Source organism: Sphaeramia orbicularis, chromosome 14 (assembly GCF_902148855.1).
Source record: "Sphaeramia orbicularis chromosome 14, fSphaOr1.1, whole genome shotgun sequence".
Lineage (NCBI taxonomy): Eukaryota > Metazoa > Chordata > Actinopteri > Kurtiformes > Apogonidae > Sphaeramia > Sphaeramia orbicularis.
The window spans coordinates 44562286-44580090 of NC_043970.1; the positions used below are offsets into that span (position 1 = coordinate 44562286).

The following is a 17805-nucleotide window of genomic DNA, read 5'->3' on the forward strand; positions in this document are numbered from 1 at the left end:
TAAAATCATGACATTCTGCTCAAAATCACATGAGAGTATCTGATAACACTGTTGACCATGAGATCACAAATCACCTGCTGTGAGTGTAACTGTTTCGCATTGTTTTGCATCAGTTTCATCTCATTATGTTGTTTTTTCCTGTCGTTTTCATCACAGTGCATCTTTTACATTGTGTCTGTCTCATTGTATTTTCATGTCATTTCTTGTCTTTTTGTGTTTTATACAGTAGTTATGCATCTTTTCTTTTTAGAAATTATTGGTAAAGTAAGACACATTTTTTTTTACGTTTGTACATGAGGTCAAGATGAAGAAATAAGAAACTTGGAAGAAATCGCAAAAAAAATTTGTGGTGACTGTGGCTCAGTTGGTAGAGCGGGTCGTCCAATGACCAAATGGTTGGCAGTTTGAATCCTGGCTCCAAAGTGTCCTTGGGAAAGACACTGAACCCTACATTGCTCCCAGTAGAGCCATGGCAGCAGCCGTTCACTGGTGTATGAATGTGTGCGTGAATGGGTGAATGCGAGGCTTTGTAAAGCACTTTTGGCACCATGGAGGTGTAGAAAATGCACCATGTAAGTGTAATAAGTATAGTATTTACTATTTAACTGGTAATATCAGGATAAATATCAGAATTTGCCAGCACACGCTGTAGCAGAGACAGCAATCCATGTTGAATTACCGGCTTGTTTTCTTGCCTTGTTTTCTTCCACAGTGGGTCAGTTGAAAGGGATGTACAGTACAGTGCACAAGTCTGATTCCACTGTTAGCTGTGTTGTTTTTACAGGGTTGAAATGAACATGCATATTTATTCGTCATTCCATTCTCTTCCGATACTGCATGAAAATACAGGAAATATATGCACAGCCTTAAGACACACACACAAAACAAACTGAATTTAATGTGTTCTAAAGGATATAGTCCTTATTTCGTGTGACCCCTGACCCCGTGACAAGAAGCACAAACAAATAGAAACATCTGACATGTGTTGAATGAAACCTGGTATAAAACATCTGAAGATAAATCCAATAAATCTCTTTTCGTCTGGACAGAAGGGTTAACCACCACCACTTTGGTTTGTAGAGGCTGTTTTTTCCCAGAAACTGTAGTTTTTACTGTTGTACATACTTGTCATATATTTAGATTGGATCTGAAGACAGAGGCAGAATTACACATATGTGGACATTAGAACTTAAATAAACCAAAAAACCTAATGTTGTACTCAGGCTTTTGCACAGGACTGTAAATCAGGTAGTGATTCACTACTAGTGAATGCAGAAGTCTGACTCATTCCAGTGTCTGTTTTTTGTACATTACAAATCTGGAGTTTCTAAACTAAAACCAGTTCAGGTGTTTCAGTTCCAAACTCTCAGGAGGGTTTCCAAAGCACTACCGCAGTTGTATGGACGCTCGATGCAAATGCAGTAGAAGTCATTCATTTAGTTTTATTGTATTGTAGATGGCTTTTTTTTTTTTTCACATCATTTTCATCTAATTATGTTGTTTTTTTCCTGTCGTTTTTCTGTCTTTTGTAGTTTTCATCACAGTGCATCTTTTACATTGTGTCTGTCTCATTGTGTCTTTCATGTCATTTCTTGTCTTTTTGTGTTTTATACAGTAGTTATGCATCTTCTTTTAAAAATTATTGGTTAAGTAAGACGTTTTTACATATATACATGTGGTCAAGATGAAGAAATAAGAAACCAAGAAGAAATCGTAGAAATTTTTTGTCACTTTCTTTCATTTATTCATTTATTTGTTTTGAGCAGAAGAAAAAAATCAAGCATCTTTTGTGGACAAGGAATTAATGGCAGAGTAAATACATTAATAAACAAAGGCGATCATGGAAAAATAGCAATTGTCATGGACACTAGTAATAACAAAATAAATTCAATATGTTCTGCTCAAAAAGGAGTTTGAAGAAGAAAACTTATTAAATCCCACCCCCATCTCACATTTACACAACATAACACATTACTTTTGCTTCCTTAACGATATAACAGCATCTGTTTAGAGTCCTTCTGTTTAGAAATCTGGAGGGTATAGGAAGGTGCTGGGCAAGTGCATTGTAGAATAATTCATCATATAGGATCATAAAAATCAATCAGCCCTTAATTCAGTGGTTCCCAAAGTTTTTTGTCTGGTGACCTCATTTTAACATCACAAATTTCTGGCAACCCCAGACATTCAAAATGGAGACATTTTTTTGCTAAAATTAATTTGTTTTTGATCATGCAATAGTTTGCTATACTATATTTTAAATAAAGGTTAATTTTTGACAACATTTAGTCTATATAATGTATATTATTATGGATGGAGGCAGAAAAGCCAGGTGTAGATTACTGCACAAAGTGAGAATTTGATTTTCCTTGGTCAGGATATGTACAGTCAGTCCAGCTTGAAGTTACAAGGCTGACAATTAATACTGAACAAACAAGAACTCAAACTATGAATTATGAAAGAGCTGCAGCATCTGAAACCGACCACAATGAGCATTTGAACCACAGCACTTCAGTTTCAGACTCACAGTTTGTCTTTTATGGATTGGGATTGTCTGTGCCAACTCACCATATATTTTTTATTAGTAAGTTGTTTTTTTTTTTTAATCAATTTCAAGCGACCCCACGTATGGTCCCGACCCCGTGGTTGAAAAACACTAATGTAATAGTTTGCTGTACTGTGTTCCAAATTAACATTAATTTTAGATGACAGTTTGTCTATATAATATATATAGTGCACCTTTTTGGTGTCTCCTTCTCAGTTTCTCTTGGAGATGTCTTAGCAGGGTCAGGCGGGGAAAGAAATCTTTCCGTTCTCTGCTCTGCTCGGTTTTCTGATTGCGACTGTGTCCGATCGGGTCAATCAAGATATACCCTCACAGATATTGTATCCTGCATTTTATTTGAACTTAATTTTTATTAGGAAAAGTGTATGGTGTTTTAATTATAATGGAATATATATTGAATCATTCAAAATATATTTTATTAGTAATTTTTTATTTTTATTTTTTATCAATTACTTGAAATTCCAGGCCACCCCAAGGTTGAAAAACACTCTCTTGAGTGTTCAACTGTGGCCAGAGGTTTTAGTTTTGTTTTCTTTAACTTTGCCAGTTCAGTTCTTTTCAGATTTCTTTTTTCAGATGTTCTGAGCTACAGTGAGGAACAGTTTTCCATTTCAATCTCAATTTCAAAGATTTTAATACAGAAATTAATAACATTAATATAAAGAGGCAAAACTTTATGCAAAGACTATAGTGTCATGAAGAGAATTAATGGAACAAACTGACAGGAACAGACTAACAGGAAAGATGACATACTGCTTTAAAACCAGCAGCCATCACCTTCAAACAACACAGTGAATTAAACAAACCAAAAAACATTACAAATCCAGCCTGTCCAACTTGAAATTAATACTGTTTTAGGTTATAGATGATCGTAAACATCAGATCTGATCTGAAGCCGAGACACGTTTAAGGTTGTTTGTTTTGATATGAGCTGAACAAACACGTTCATAGTCGAACACTTTAGATCATTATCACAGGACAGACTTTAATGCAGGTCTTTAAGGCCCGTTCAGACCTGCATTCAAGTCCGTTTTGTCACGTCTCACTTCCTGCTCAGTATGTAAATCCACTCATTTACACCCTAAAATGCAGAAGAAGCCAAAGCAGTGGATGTAAAGTGGAACACACTGGCTTTGGAATGTGTCTTTGCAAATGCATCATAAATAAGGAATTTAGTCAGAAGAGTGAATGATGCATCAGTGGAGGGTTTGCCGCCTTTTTATCTATACTAGTAAATGTTACGAAGGTAGAATAAATAATTTACTTCTTTTTGACACCTTTTCTTCAAGTGAGGAAACAGAATATTCACACTTCAGAGTCCATTTGAACTGGATGAGGCTTTGAACAGCAGACTGGTGTTCAGATGTGTTCAGGTACATCCACACACGAAGCACTGTTGGATATCGGAAAGCTTTTGGAGAATTACACACATTTTAACATGAAGCCATTGGAACCATGAGTTTTACCCAGACGTCAGAAGAATGCGGTCCTGACGTCCTGTAGATGTGGGCTAAGATGTCGGAACTTGACCATCATCAAGAGAAAAATGGGTCTGAACTGGATCTAAGAGCTGAAGCTGATCAGTCAGACTAGCACATTGACCCATGGGGAACCACAGGGTCTAGATCCTCTGATCCAGTTCAGTCCTTTACTTTCTTTACTTTTTTGGTAAATTCTACTGGCATCTTGAGTTGAATAACCTCTCAGCTGGCATGTCTGTTTCTGCATGTGAAATTTGACACCATGGCAACGTGGCCCTACTTTTACTAGGTAACCCACTTCAATGACGATTTTATGATTCTGGGCATAGCAACATGATTGTAAGGCTATTGTATAGCGGGGCTGTACAGTGCAACATTTTCCGTGGCATTTTTTACTAAAAGTCATTCTGTGCAAAGTGAAATATGCATCCACTAGCACAAGTGTGAAGGAGTTGTGCTGGTGTCATATCGGTCTCTCTCAAACCTTCGAACAGTGTAAGCCCCAACGTTTTCAAGCACAATGAAGCATATTGTTAAGTCAAATGGATCTTTATACATTTTGTTGAGTAAAATCTATTTTGAATTATGGGACTGATCAGAATTGTTTCTTGTCAATAAGCCATATCTAATTCAGACCAGCACAGACTGTTCACTGATGAGCATTTAAAATATAGCACTGTTGATTTTTCATATTTGAAAATGTTTAAATTCATCTTGTTGTATTCAGGTGGAGGAAAAATAAAGGTTAAAGAATCAGTTTAATTGTTGTTCAACATTGTTAGAATTTCTGATCAGCATCAAATTAATTTAGCTAATAAACACGTTAACTAATTGTCCAACTTTGTGTGCTACTAAATTTTTCTTTGTGCTACTAAAATTTTTATCTTGCTAGCACCAGCGCTACCACCTAAAAAAGTAAGCGTATGGTCAAACAAATTAGTTGTTTCCTCTCATATCGACAAAGAACACATATTTCAGTTTCATCCTTGTAGCTGAAATAATTCCAGATAACTGACGTTGCTTGTCTTATTGGCACCAAGTCTTCGTTTTCGGTGATTTTCTCTTGTTCGTTGCTCATTTTTCAATGGGGTTACCAAAGACTCACTCCATGTGCAGGGGCGTGGTCTGCTTCAACAAACTGATTAAGAACAATTGTGATTGGTGGATTGCTGTGTGCAGTGTGTGTCAGGTACCCAGGGTGAAATTAGATGAGAACACATTGAGTTCATTTATCTCCTATATTGCAGAATCTGTGATGTGACTGTTGTGTATACGTACATTGCGATGACAATGCTCAAACGATATTGTGCAGCTCTACTATTGTGTTCCAAAATTACTAATATCTCCCAAAATATTGGTCCCATCAACTTGCCGTTTTCACAAGACCAAAAATACATAAGGATGACAAACTGCAGCAATCAGCTCTGTACGGATTTTGTGTGATGCCTGAGACACACACACACACACACACACAGAGTCCACTTCCCTTTAATAATATAGATGGCGTAAGTTTTCATCTGGTGGAAGAAAAACTCATTCATTTATTTTTGTTACAAATAAACAAAACAAAGTAAACCAATAAATAAGTACTAAATCATCACATACTACAGATGTGATTTTGTTTTGCCCCATCAAGTTTTCTGTTTTAGTTTTTACCTCATTCTTGTCACATTTTTTCTTTTGTCTCGTGTTCATCTGATTTTTGCCTTGTTTTCAATTTATTTTGTCTCGTTAGGGGCTCTGGGCCATAGGCCCGAGCACCTATTGTTGTTGCTCGCATCTCTTTTCACATATTATTCCTCATCTTCCGGACAAGATCTCGCTGATTAAGGCGGCCTAGGGCGCTGGGAGTACCCCTGCAAATAATACATCAAAACGTGCGGTTTCATTGGGAATAGTGTGATATTACTTCTGGTAGAGATTCGCAAATTTTTCGCAGAGTTATTCACGAAAAACATGCGAAAAAGTCCCATAGAAATGAATGGGGAGAGGAAAAAATCAGCCAGACAAGTCCACTTGTTTCCAACTGCTACTACTTCACCATACTTTCACCTACAGACTTCATTTAAACTTTAAAACGCAGGCATTTTTGATGTCTCTGCAGGAATGTACTTTGTTTGAGGATGAGGTTTACGATTTTGATAGCTGGGTCCTAGAAAAGTGTCAAATTTGTCAGATCACAGGAAAATGGAGCACGCATTCCTGACATTCCTGTCTTGCCAGAGTGTGAAACCAGACAAAAATCACCTCAAAATATTCTGAATAACTTGCCCTCCCGGCCAAACGATACATAGGAGGCAAATGATTTTTTCCAAAAATGTAGCCACAGTTCCTGGGATTCATATGAACCTATGTTTGAAGACCAAGCTCTTTCTAAAGTGAAATGGCAGGCAGTAGTTTAGGGGCAAATCCCTCCTCGGCTCCTATTCAAATCAGTACAAACGGATCGTTCTTCTCCTGATAAGTTGACTGTTTTTACACTGCTGTAACTCAGTCATTTCTCACAGTACAAGCAAGAAACCTACATCTTTGTGTTCCAGAGCTCTTCGTGCCAGTCACGATCATTGTAGTTTTCATCTATGTTTTACGGGTTTTCCGTAATTAGCAGCTGTTTGGGACCTATTCCAGAGCTCTTTCTCTGCCTTCTGAGCACACTTCTCCCAAACAGCCTGAACGTCACCGTGGCAACGACAGGTCTACTAAGGGTCATTTTAGTCAAATTACATTGGTGCAGGAGTATAGGTAGGTTTTAAGGGGGGGGGGGCAAGCTGTAAATACTAGCTGAATGAATACTGGTTGATAGTCCAGACTTGAATGAAATGATACTAAATTAGGCTGATACTGCCACCTAGTGGTCCCCCACAGTAACTGGCATTTTTGTTCCGATCACCACCAAACTTGACCTGGTTGATTTTAGTACTTCCCTGAATGAAATAATACTGAATCTGGCTGAACACTGCCACCTAGTGGTCCCGCACGGTAACTTGGTCACTTTTTGTCCAATCAGGACCAAACTTGATGTGGTTAATGTTGCTCCTGCCCTGAAGAAAATACGGAATCTGGCCCACAGTGCCACCTAGTGGTCCCGCACGGTAACTCAGTCATTTTTGGTCCGATCAGCACCAGACTTGACCTGGTTGATGTTGCCCCCACCTCAAACAAAATGACACGGCGATATTGAATCAGATTCATAGTGCTATCTAATGGTCTCAGAAATTTGCCTCGGCTGTGCGCCGCTTTGGCCTGGACGTGGATGTGACCTTGTGATTGTGAGCGGGACCTGTTGTTGTGAACAACCTCGGAATAGAATCGACGTCGTGACCCCCGAGCCCCTCTCACGATTTCCGTGTGTGGAAATTGTCTAGTTTTCATTCCTTTTTCATATTTTTTTTCATTTTAGTCTTGTTTTTCATTTTATTTTGTCTTGTTTTATCTTGTTTTCATTCAGTTTTTATCTGTTTTCACATTATTTTCTCATATTTCATGTTGTTTTTCATCTTGTTTTCTGTCTTGTTTTCCATTGTGTTTTTTCAGGTCTGATCACATTTTCATCTGTTTTTGTCCAGTTTTTCTGCTTTTTTTTGTCATTGTTACTTTTCTTTTTAATACCTTATTTGGTCCAGCCTTGTCCTGTTTTACATTTCTTGATTTTAACTTTCTTATTTTTTGTTGTCTTTTGTCTGAATTAGTTTTTTTTGTCACATTTTCATCTTCTTTCACTCACTCACAAATCGAAGTGTTGGTTTGAACAGTTTTAGCTGTATCACCCAGTCCTCTGTAAAACTGCTCTGAGTTTATAAAAATGTAAATGAATTGATTCTAAAACTAAACTCTTGTCCTGTAACTCTACTGTGTGGTGGATTTTTTTTCTTTTTGTGGTTTCACTGTGGTTGAAACTTGGTGACTGAAGGCCATCGCAGCATATGATTCACATTATTTTCATTCAGTGAGCGCTGTGTACTGTGGATGGGGGTTGTCGTGTTTCAGATGCTGCCGTATTGTGTAGATGGAATAGAAATAGGACTGTTTTCATTTATGGATCTAAAACAGAGGCTCATTCAGACGTCTGTTGTGTATTTTCAGACGGCGTGGTGGAGCGTCAGGGGGTCAAAGTGCTCAGCTACCCTCAGTACTGCCGTTACCGCTCCCTGAAGAGGCGGATCCAGGAGGGGGCGACGGGGCCGGGGCTCCAGGACCCCCACCTATTGGCCCTGGGGGGCGTCAAGCTCCCAATGCCCAACACCCGAGTGATGTACTGTAGAGACACCTTCCACCACCCGACCCTGGAGAGCACCGTCAGCTTCACCTGGCAGTTCAGTGAGTGTCTGAATATTGTCCTGTTGGGTCATGTTTTTATGTTTTTTGTCCTACTACATTTTCTTTTTTTTTTTCTTTTTTTTTTTTTTTTTTTTTTGAAATTATCTTTTATTGGCAAGGCAAATGACCATCACATACATTAATTACAGCCTTAATCATTCCAGAAAATAAAATGGATATAGAAAGTTTCAATGATTATATCATATACTATTATATCAATGTATTATTTTTATTACATTGTTTTATTTGGTGTTGCTATATTGTTCTTATTTGTTGTTTTTAATTATGCAGCTTTTTATGTTTTAATCTGTTCTTGTATTTTACTCTTTTATTTAGGCTTTATCTATTCTTCTGTATTTTTATTTATTTTAATTTTTTAATTTTAATGTTATTTTTGCAGTTGTTCTATGTCTTTTAATCTGATCTTGTATTGTACTGTTATTTTGTTTTTTATTTATTTTTCTGTACAGCACTTTGGTCTACTATGGTTGTTTTAAAGTGCTTTACAAATAAAGTTGGATTGGATTGGATATCCATATTGCCCTTCTAGAATTTCCTTTTACGGACCATTAATTTCAGTTGAAACAATAACACAACAAAACAGAACAGGGGAGCGCACCACCTCATACGATCACAACCTCACATAAAAGTGGATAGCTTCACACAAAGCACAAATACAATCAAATGAAATCACATCTGATTGGTTTTACATACTCGGTCCATTTGGATCAGATATTAAAAAAAATTTTCTTTTTCAACTCTGAGGGAAAAGGATATCTTCTCTGTAATATAAATCTAATAGACAATTCCAATCCATTCATTAATGGTGGGTGGTTCTACTTTTAACCATTTTCTCGTAACAGATTTCTTACTGGCTGCCAACAGTATAGCCAGTAATTTTTTTGTCTTTAACGTTCCATGACTCAAACAGTAGATTCCCAAATATGTGGTTTCACATTTAAACAGAATGTTTGTCTTATTACATTTTCATCTTGTTGCTTTGTTTTCATTGTGTTATGTCTTTTGTTATTCTTGTCACTTTGTATTTTATGCTACTTTGTTCCATCTCTTACATTGTTTTCATTTCATTTTCATCACAGTGACAAAGAATTCTAAACTACAAATAACCGTCTGGTTTCTTCAGTTTTCACCCAGGACTGAAAATCATCATTTCAACTAAATTTAAAGCTGTAATGACTTGACTTTTATCACAATAATTATACAGTATATCGAGTCATATCAGCAAGTTTGTTATGGTAACATTTTGGCCGTGGAGCCCATCTCTGCATACAGTTGCAGAAAAAAATGATTAGACCATCAAAAGTCATCAAAAACAATAGTTATGCAATCCAGTACTAACTCTTGTGTGTATCATGTGACTAAAACGGACAGAAAAGAAAACATGGAATGACTAAAAGCACTGTTTTTGTCAGTACAATGACATAGATATTGATGTAAGAATTGAAGTGATTTTGGTTATTATCAAGAAAACAGAGAAAATGGATAGATATCAGTTCTGAAATTAAACTACTATGAGCTATTTTTGTTGTCAGCATTATATTTGTCCAAACAAATGTACCTTTAGTCGTACCAGGCATTAAAATGAACAAGAAATTGAAGAAAACAAGGGGTTGTCTAATAATTTTTTCCGTGACTGTATAAGTAATTTAAAAGAAAAAAAAAACATTAACAAAGTAATCCACCACAGAGAAACTAGAACTGCATTCAATCATTGAAGAAATAAGGTTGAACAAGCATGAAGAAGTCAGTGCAGAAACATCACTGATGTGTTATTCATAAATAAATGATAAATCCTCCGGTTATTTTCTTGCTTTCTTTAAATTTTCATGTAGATTGTGTTAATTTCTTTCTGCAGGATGTCCGTCTCTCAGTCTCCGAGGACGTCCTCGTAAGAGGAGAGGCCGCGACGGCAAAGACTCCCCGACCTCCAGCCATTCAGAGTCCTGGATAGAGAGGATGAAGGTGGGTGTTTGTGTCTGTCACTGGTCAGACTGGAATAATTTGGTTCCGTTGTATTATTGTTTAGTTTTTCTTATTATTCTTTCAGCTTGTTTTTGCAGGTTTTTAATAAAGACCAGTGATTGTAAGTTATGTCTTAGGTTTGGGTACAGAGTCGACACTAAAGGTTGCATCCAGACTAGTTAAACAGTTAAGTTGTGTTGCATCGTGAAGATGTGATGTTCAGAGGGTCGACCAACAGTGGATTCTTAGACAATAATTTAGAGCTGGAAAAAAAACGGACAGGATTAATTGCATGATGTCACTCTTCTCCCTCCACCATTAAATGTCAACATAGAAAATGAAAGTGAATTATATATATCTCAAATTAACTGTCTTTATTACAAACCAGATAACTACTGAACAGAATGTGCTAAGTCAGAGTAAGAAATAACTAAATACATTAAATAAACCTTAAAATATACTAAACTAGAACAAATTGTAAAGCTATTGTTTTTCCTCAGTCAGTTATTGTATTGTAGAAGCACAGATACACCCAAATCTAAATTAGCTGTCATATTATTGCACATGATGTTTTCACTTCCTGTTGCCAAAATGAAAGGTGTCATTGTACATGTAGTGACAATTACTGTCAAAGAGTGTAACATGCCTTTTTTCATCTGCTGTCTGTTGTTTATTTAACACTTTTACTTCTGTATTAGGGACTACATTTCTATTTTTCTGTTTATGATAACTGATAGTTCCTCCCTCTTATGTGTTACTTATCTACATAAAACACAGAGGTCCACCATATTGATTTGTTGTCTGGTGCAGATTAATATCTCTAAGGTTTCCATTAAAAATTCTTCTCTAATAACGAAAAGATTCATCGCATGAATAAAAAAATAGATTAAGGTGGAGGATTAAGTTCTTGTAACTACTTTATATTAAAGGATTAATGCAGGGATTTTCTATACATTGTTATTTTCAACAAATCTCCTGTGCAGACCAACATCAGCAGTGAATTCATCCTAAAAACAACAGATCTTATTCTGAAAATGAATAAAAATGCATCAAAGTCAAACCATGTGACATGTTTCTTCTTTACAAAACAGAAGAAAAGGTTGGTTTTAATGAAATGGCTCCAGATTTTAATACCATTGTCACTTGTCTTATTAAAACGTGTCTGTATGTTTTATGAGCGCTGCGTTTGTCTTTCAGGAGAACGTGATGGGCAGCGTTGAGGTCGGCTGTGAAGGCAGCTGGCTCCCTCACCCTGAGGAGCAGCTGTTCCTGGATCAGCTTTATGCCTTCATGGAGCGCCACGGCTCACCCATCCACAAAGTCCCCAACCTCGGCTTCAAGAAGAGTGAGTCTTCCTCTATTCAGCCTTTTTACCTCCACCAGGAGGTATTGTGATCACTTTGCGTTGTGTGTTTGTTTGGTAGCAACTTCATGGGAAAACTATTACAACCATCTTTACCGAATTTTACCCTAAGCCCGGGGACGAACCCATTAAATTTTGGGCCAAGTAGGCCAAAGGTCAAGGTCGGGGGGGAGAGAGATCTGTCTTGGCAGAGGTCTGCACTCTGAGTGCTTTTCTAGTTTTTTATTGTAGTCCACTGAAGATAAATGTGAAGATAAGATTGATCCCAACATGCAAGGCTGAAAGTCTACATGTGTGAAACAATAAATATAACTTTAGTTTATTTCAGACACAAACATAATACAAAATATAGGGGAAAAAAATAGAACAAGACAAAAATAAAAAAAACATTGAATAATAAAAAAAAGGAACAACTGTTGTGCCTGAAAGAGAAAAGATCTATCTATCTATCTATCTATCTATCTATCTATCTATCTATCTATCTATCTATCTATCTATCTATCTATCTATCTATCTATCTATCTATCTATCTATCTATCTATCTATCTATCTATCTATCTATCTATCTATCTATCTATCTATCTATCTATCTCTCTTTATGTAGATAGATAGATCTATCTATCTATCTATCTATCTATCTATCTATCTATCTATCTATCTATCTATCTATCTATCTATCTCTCTTTATGTATTATTTATACAATATACATGACTTCAGACTTAAATTTAAATATTATATTCATATTTACAATATATTTGCACATGGTTACACAGAACATTTTCAATTTTACAAAAGGTTTTTACAGTCAGTTGAGGTGATTCTGGCCTTTTTCTGAAGAGGAGTTCATTTAGAATAATGTGAAATGGAAAATAGAGGTCAACCCACTGTGGAGGTTTAATAGCAATATCTAATACCACTTATATCACTGTCAGTAGAAAAACATTTAACACTTTTGTCATTATGTATTATTTTTGTCCTTTTTAGAAAGCAGAAGCCAAACTGAATACCTAAGTCAGATGAATAATTACCGTAATGAGTAAATACATCTGGAACTCGACACCAAACCAGTTGCTTCAAAGCAGTTTCTGACTTTAATCACACATTTTTTTTTTCAAATTTGTAAAACCAGACTGAAAGCCTAATTATCACTAATCCATTAGTCTTTCTGTGCTTGAAACATCACTCGGGCCTTTTCAGAAATTTTGTGGCAAAGAGCATTGTGGGAATTGTGACCAAGTGAAAGCGGTTTCTCAGATTCAGCAAGAAAATGAGTCAGATAGCTCCATTTTAAACTTCTCTGGTCCACCAGGTTGTTTTACAGAATGAGTCTAGTTGGTAGATGGAGGAAAAGGACACATTTGGGTTCAGCTTCACCAAGAGACAGAGAAATTGCTGCTTCGTGGGATTCCCATTCCTGCAATGCACTATGTGACAAAATTTCCGAAAAGGCCAGAGTGACGTTTGGGTTTGTTCTATAAACAAGCAGACTGTGTTTATGATGGAGTCATCTACGAAGTTGTTCACCATGAGGGAAGTGATTCAGGTGCATAAGAACAGAAAGAGAAATGGATTAGTGAGTGGAAACGGAATGTCCTACTTCTTCTACTGTTTGTTAGAGCCATGTTTTAATGGAGACAGCACCGCCACCTTCAGGTGACACTATGTAGTTTGGTTTATTCAGTTCAAATCAGTTTATATTTTATAATTGTTTTTCTTTTTGTGAGTTTGTTAAAGTTTACTTCAAATTCTCTGCAGATTATATTGAAACAGCAGATTTTGATTATTGATTTATTTATATATTTTACTTCAGCACTTTCTTTTTTATATACTTTATAGATATTTTCCCCTTTTTATAACTTCAACCTTATAACAAATCTTTGGGCTTTGGCTGTTGTTTTTGATAAAAGCTTTTAATTTAGTATCTGTGGGAAAACCATCAATATGTTGGACCACAGTTCTGTCTCTGGTTTCACTTTTATCCTGAAGATTACAAACCTAATTCTAGATTTTGCTGTAATTGAGAAAATCATGCGTCAAATACGCTGTAACTGAAAATGCAAAAAAACAATAGGGCTTTATTGACTTTTCTTATTTTAAACTGAATGAATTCAAGCACATTAGAGGTAGTTTACAGATGGATATTTGGTTATTTAAACGGTCCCTTCAGTGACAACATCAGCATTCTGTGTATTGTGTTAAAATCTAACCTGATTTTCATTTTCATCTGCTCTCATTTGCATCCTCTTGTCCGGGTCGCCTCATCTGCTGCCTGGTGTTGAATCGGGCCGTCCTGTCTGTCCTCAGTCGACCTCTTCCTCATGTACTCCGTGGTCAAACGGCTCGGAGGTTACGAAAAGGTGAGTGTCAGTGACTTCATCTCACCTTACGCTTTTTGAACCGGATGTAACAGCGGCGGTTATCACATAACCGGTGCGCCGCTGAACTGGTTCCCAGACTTTTACGACCCCTTCAGGCAGATATGTTTGTCCATGTTTGGTCTTTGAGTATAATGTGACCATGGTTTGTAAGGAATCGCTCTTCACCTTGAAAAGCAACTTCCAGGTAGACATCTCAGCAATGTCTCTAAGAGCTTATCTGAGAATGTTGTCTATTTTAATAATTATAATGCGTTTTATTTATAGACACTGTTCTTGGCACTCAAGGACACCGTACAGTAAACATGCAGAGTATAAAACAAGCAATAAAACATATAGTAAAAAGTAAAAGGCAGGTTAAAAAACAGAATATTTTGTTTGAATTTGTTAAATTTCCATTTAATCGTTTGTATACATTCTGCAGCAGCACCACTGCAGGATAATGGCCACTGGTGATTCAGAATTTTATGAAATGTTTTATTATTATGAGGTGGTGTTATGTATTTCTGCTGAGGGTAAAAGCTTTTAATTTAGTATCTGTGGGAAAACCGTCAATATTTTGGATCACAGTTCTGTCTGCTTTCACTTTTCTTCTGAAGATCATTACAGACCTAATTCTAGATTTTGTTGTATTTATGAAAATCATGGGTCAAATACGCTGTAACTGAAAATGCAAAAAACCAATAGAGTTTTATTGACTTTTCTTATTAAACAATTTCCATTTAATCCTTTGTATACATTCTGCAGCGGCACCACTGCAGGATAATGGCCACCAGTGATTCAGAATTTTATGAAATGCTTTATTATTATGAGGTGGTGTTACGTATTTCTGCTGACGGCTTTTAATTTTTAACATCATCGCATCTGTTAACTACCAATAAAATCATCAGGGTCGGGAAAACGATGTCACCAGCATTTAGCGTTTTAGTCACACATTACCTTCATCATCCTCAGGTTTGTCTTCTCTGTAGAATTTACAAGGTTTTAGCTTGTCTCAGCTTTTTTTTATTATTAGTTTTTGAATTAATCAAAGATGGTGTGAACAGTTTTACAGCCTAAAACTAGAGATTATACTGTAAAAACATGTTAATTAAACAAAACATGACCTCCACTTGCATTTATTAAATGCTTTTAAGAAAATAATGCAAGTACTTTTACTTAAGAAATTAGGAGTAAAGTGATTTAATTCCTAAAAATATTCATAAATTTGCAGTTTTTTCAGTGTGTTGTCATCTGTGTAAATCATAACTTAGTTGACAGCGCAAAGATGTGCTTTAGTGTTTAATACTGTGTTTACTAAAGCCGTGTTTAATGGAGACTGTAGCACCACCATCTGACGACACCATCTGATGACACCACCATATTTCATACGTTCACTTTTTCCTTTTTGTGACGTTTCCAAAGCTAGCTTCAAGTTATCTTGAGTTCATATGGAAACACAGCTGATAATTCTGTAAATTGATTTATTTTCTCAGCGCTTCTTTTGAAATGAAAACATAGAAGATTTGAATGTATAAAGCCAGGAAATTTTCTGTATTTTTTCATTTCAAAGGAAGTACTGAGAAAATAAATCTCCTAGCAGAATCAACAGCTGTTTCTGTAGAAAATTTGCTGGTTTTATATATTTTAGTGTGACACGGTGGTGTAGTGGATAGCACTCGTACCTCATAGTAAGGAGGTTAGGTTCGATTCCAACACCAGTTGATGGGGGTGGGACCTTTGTGTGTGGAGTTTGCATGTTCTCCCTGTGTCTGTGTGGGTTCTCTCTGGGTACTCAGGCTCCTCCCACCATCCAAAGACATGCACTGATAGGTTAATTGGTTAATCTAAATTGCCCATAGGTATGAATGTGAGAGTGATTGTTTGTCTCTACAGGGTGTATCAAAAAACATACATTTTAAAAAATTACCCCCAGTTCCACATTTAATAATTTTTGGAATTTTCTTTTATGGATGTCGGTAGGTAGGGGATTGGTGGATATTTGTCCAAATTTACAGACCCAGGTTTTCATACATAAGTGAGCAGGGGCAAATTGCGCAATCCAAGGTAAAACTGGTTTGCGTGATGTAGCAGTGGGATTTAAATCCAATCGAAGGTCATGGGAGGGGCCAATGGGGGGCATCCATCTTGTTTTCCACAAAATTGCCAGGTTACAGCATTAACACTTTGGCCACCATGTCAATTTCATTTCTTTACCCATGGCAGCTGTTCCTGCCTTTCAAAGTTAATTCAACTTGTTTAGGCCTGAAAATGTCACTGAGGGCAGGCCAAGGCCTAACCCTAACCTGTATATGTCAGTCCTGTGATGAAATGGTGACATGTCACCTTCGCCCATAAGTAGCTGGGATAGGCTCCAAGCGACCCCCATGACCCTAGTGAGGATAAAGAAAATGAATGAATTATATATTTTGTAGATATGTTCCCCTTTTTAGCTCATTTATGCAAGAGTTATAAAATATTTTTAGATTTTTCAGTGTAGCCGACACAGACTTGAGGTGCAAAACCCCCATCATCCCCATTCAGGAACTTCTTGCTGTGGTTTTTGCCATCCAAGTGAAATTTAACATCTTAAATTTACCTTGGAAGAAACTCGGAATAAAATTAATTATTGTTATTAGGGCTGCACGATTTATCTATTTTAAATCGAAATTGGATTTTTTAATTAGGACGATTTTTAAAAAAGGGAAATCGTAAAATCGATTTCATATCTCTCGTGCCTGCGGGCCGCGCGCTAGCGGGCTCCCGTAGGCTCCTCCTCCTATCAGTGACAGCGGTCTGTCACAGAAGTCCGTGTAATGACCGGACTTTAAATGTGTTAATGAGCCCGCAGTACTTATAGCAATGTAAGCCGTGGCTTCATGCACGGATCCCGCAACTGAAATATGACTGCATGCGGATCACTCTTCTTACGTTGTCCCGGATCCGTACCGTACCGTTTTCTTCCGAACCGGGTCCGGGTCTCGGGTCATCAGTCTCAGCAGAGGAGCCCACACAGCCCTGTGCCCACACACATCCACCAGCTCCACAGATAGAATCCCTCCAGTGTGTCCTGGGTCGGTCTGTTCCACGCACGGATCCCCCACTTTAAATAGAACCGCATGTGGATAACTAATATTAACGTGGTACACGCACACATGCACGCACGACTGATGCCTGTCACTGACTTACATTGGTATCACTTCTGTGGGCCCAGATACCCAGGAAAAAAAATAAATACATAAAAAAAATAAACAAAAATAATAATAATAATATATATATATATATATATATATATATATATATATATATATATATATATATATATATATATATAATTTAGTCCTCTTACTTGCTAAATTTTTCATTCACAAATGTAAGTTCTGTAACACAAAACCAAATATTTATTTTTTGAAAGATGTTGAACTTTATTTAAAGCTGTTAGATAAATCTGGAAACAAAAAGGCTATAAAAAACATAAGTATTTGCTCTGATTTGGACATTGTATTATAGTGTATTCCCCCTGGCAAACTTCTGTTATTTTCTTGTTGTATACATTGTTTGTATACTCTACTTCATTCAATCAAGATTTAATTAAGAAAAAAACTTCTGTGGGTTCATCACGTGATACCATCACAGATTTGAGGTCAGAGCAGTGCCTTGCATGGTTGGCTGCTCATGAAAACGACATGCTGACTTCTGTTGTCTTTTGTAGTTTTACCCAAAAATCAAAATCAAAATCGAAA

At 36.7% G+C, this 17805-nt stretch overlaps 1 protein-coding gene across 1 annotated transcript in view; it reads left to right on the forward strand.

Moving 5' to 3' along the window:
• LOC115433328 (AT-rich interactive domain-containing protein 5B) overlaps positions 1–17805 on the forward strand; it is a 71811-nt gene that overhangs the window by 46288 nt on the left and 7718 nt on the right. The window contains exons 5-8 of the mRNA XM_030154675.1: positions 8128–8361; positions 10238–10344; positions 11542–11689; positions 14013–14065. Coding sequence (XP_030010535.1) covers positions 8128–8361; positions 10238–10344; positions 11542–11689; positions 14013–14065 — 542 coding nt within the window. The remainder of the gene's footprint in view (positions 1–8127; positions 8362–10237; positions 10345–11541; positions 11690–14012; positions 14066–17805) is intronic.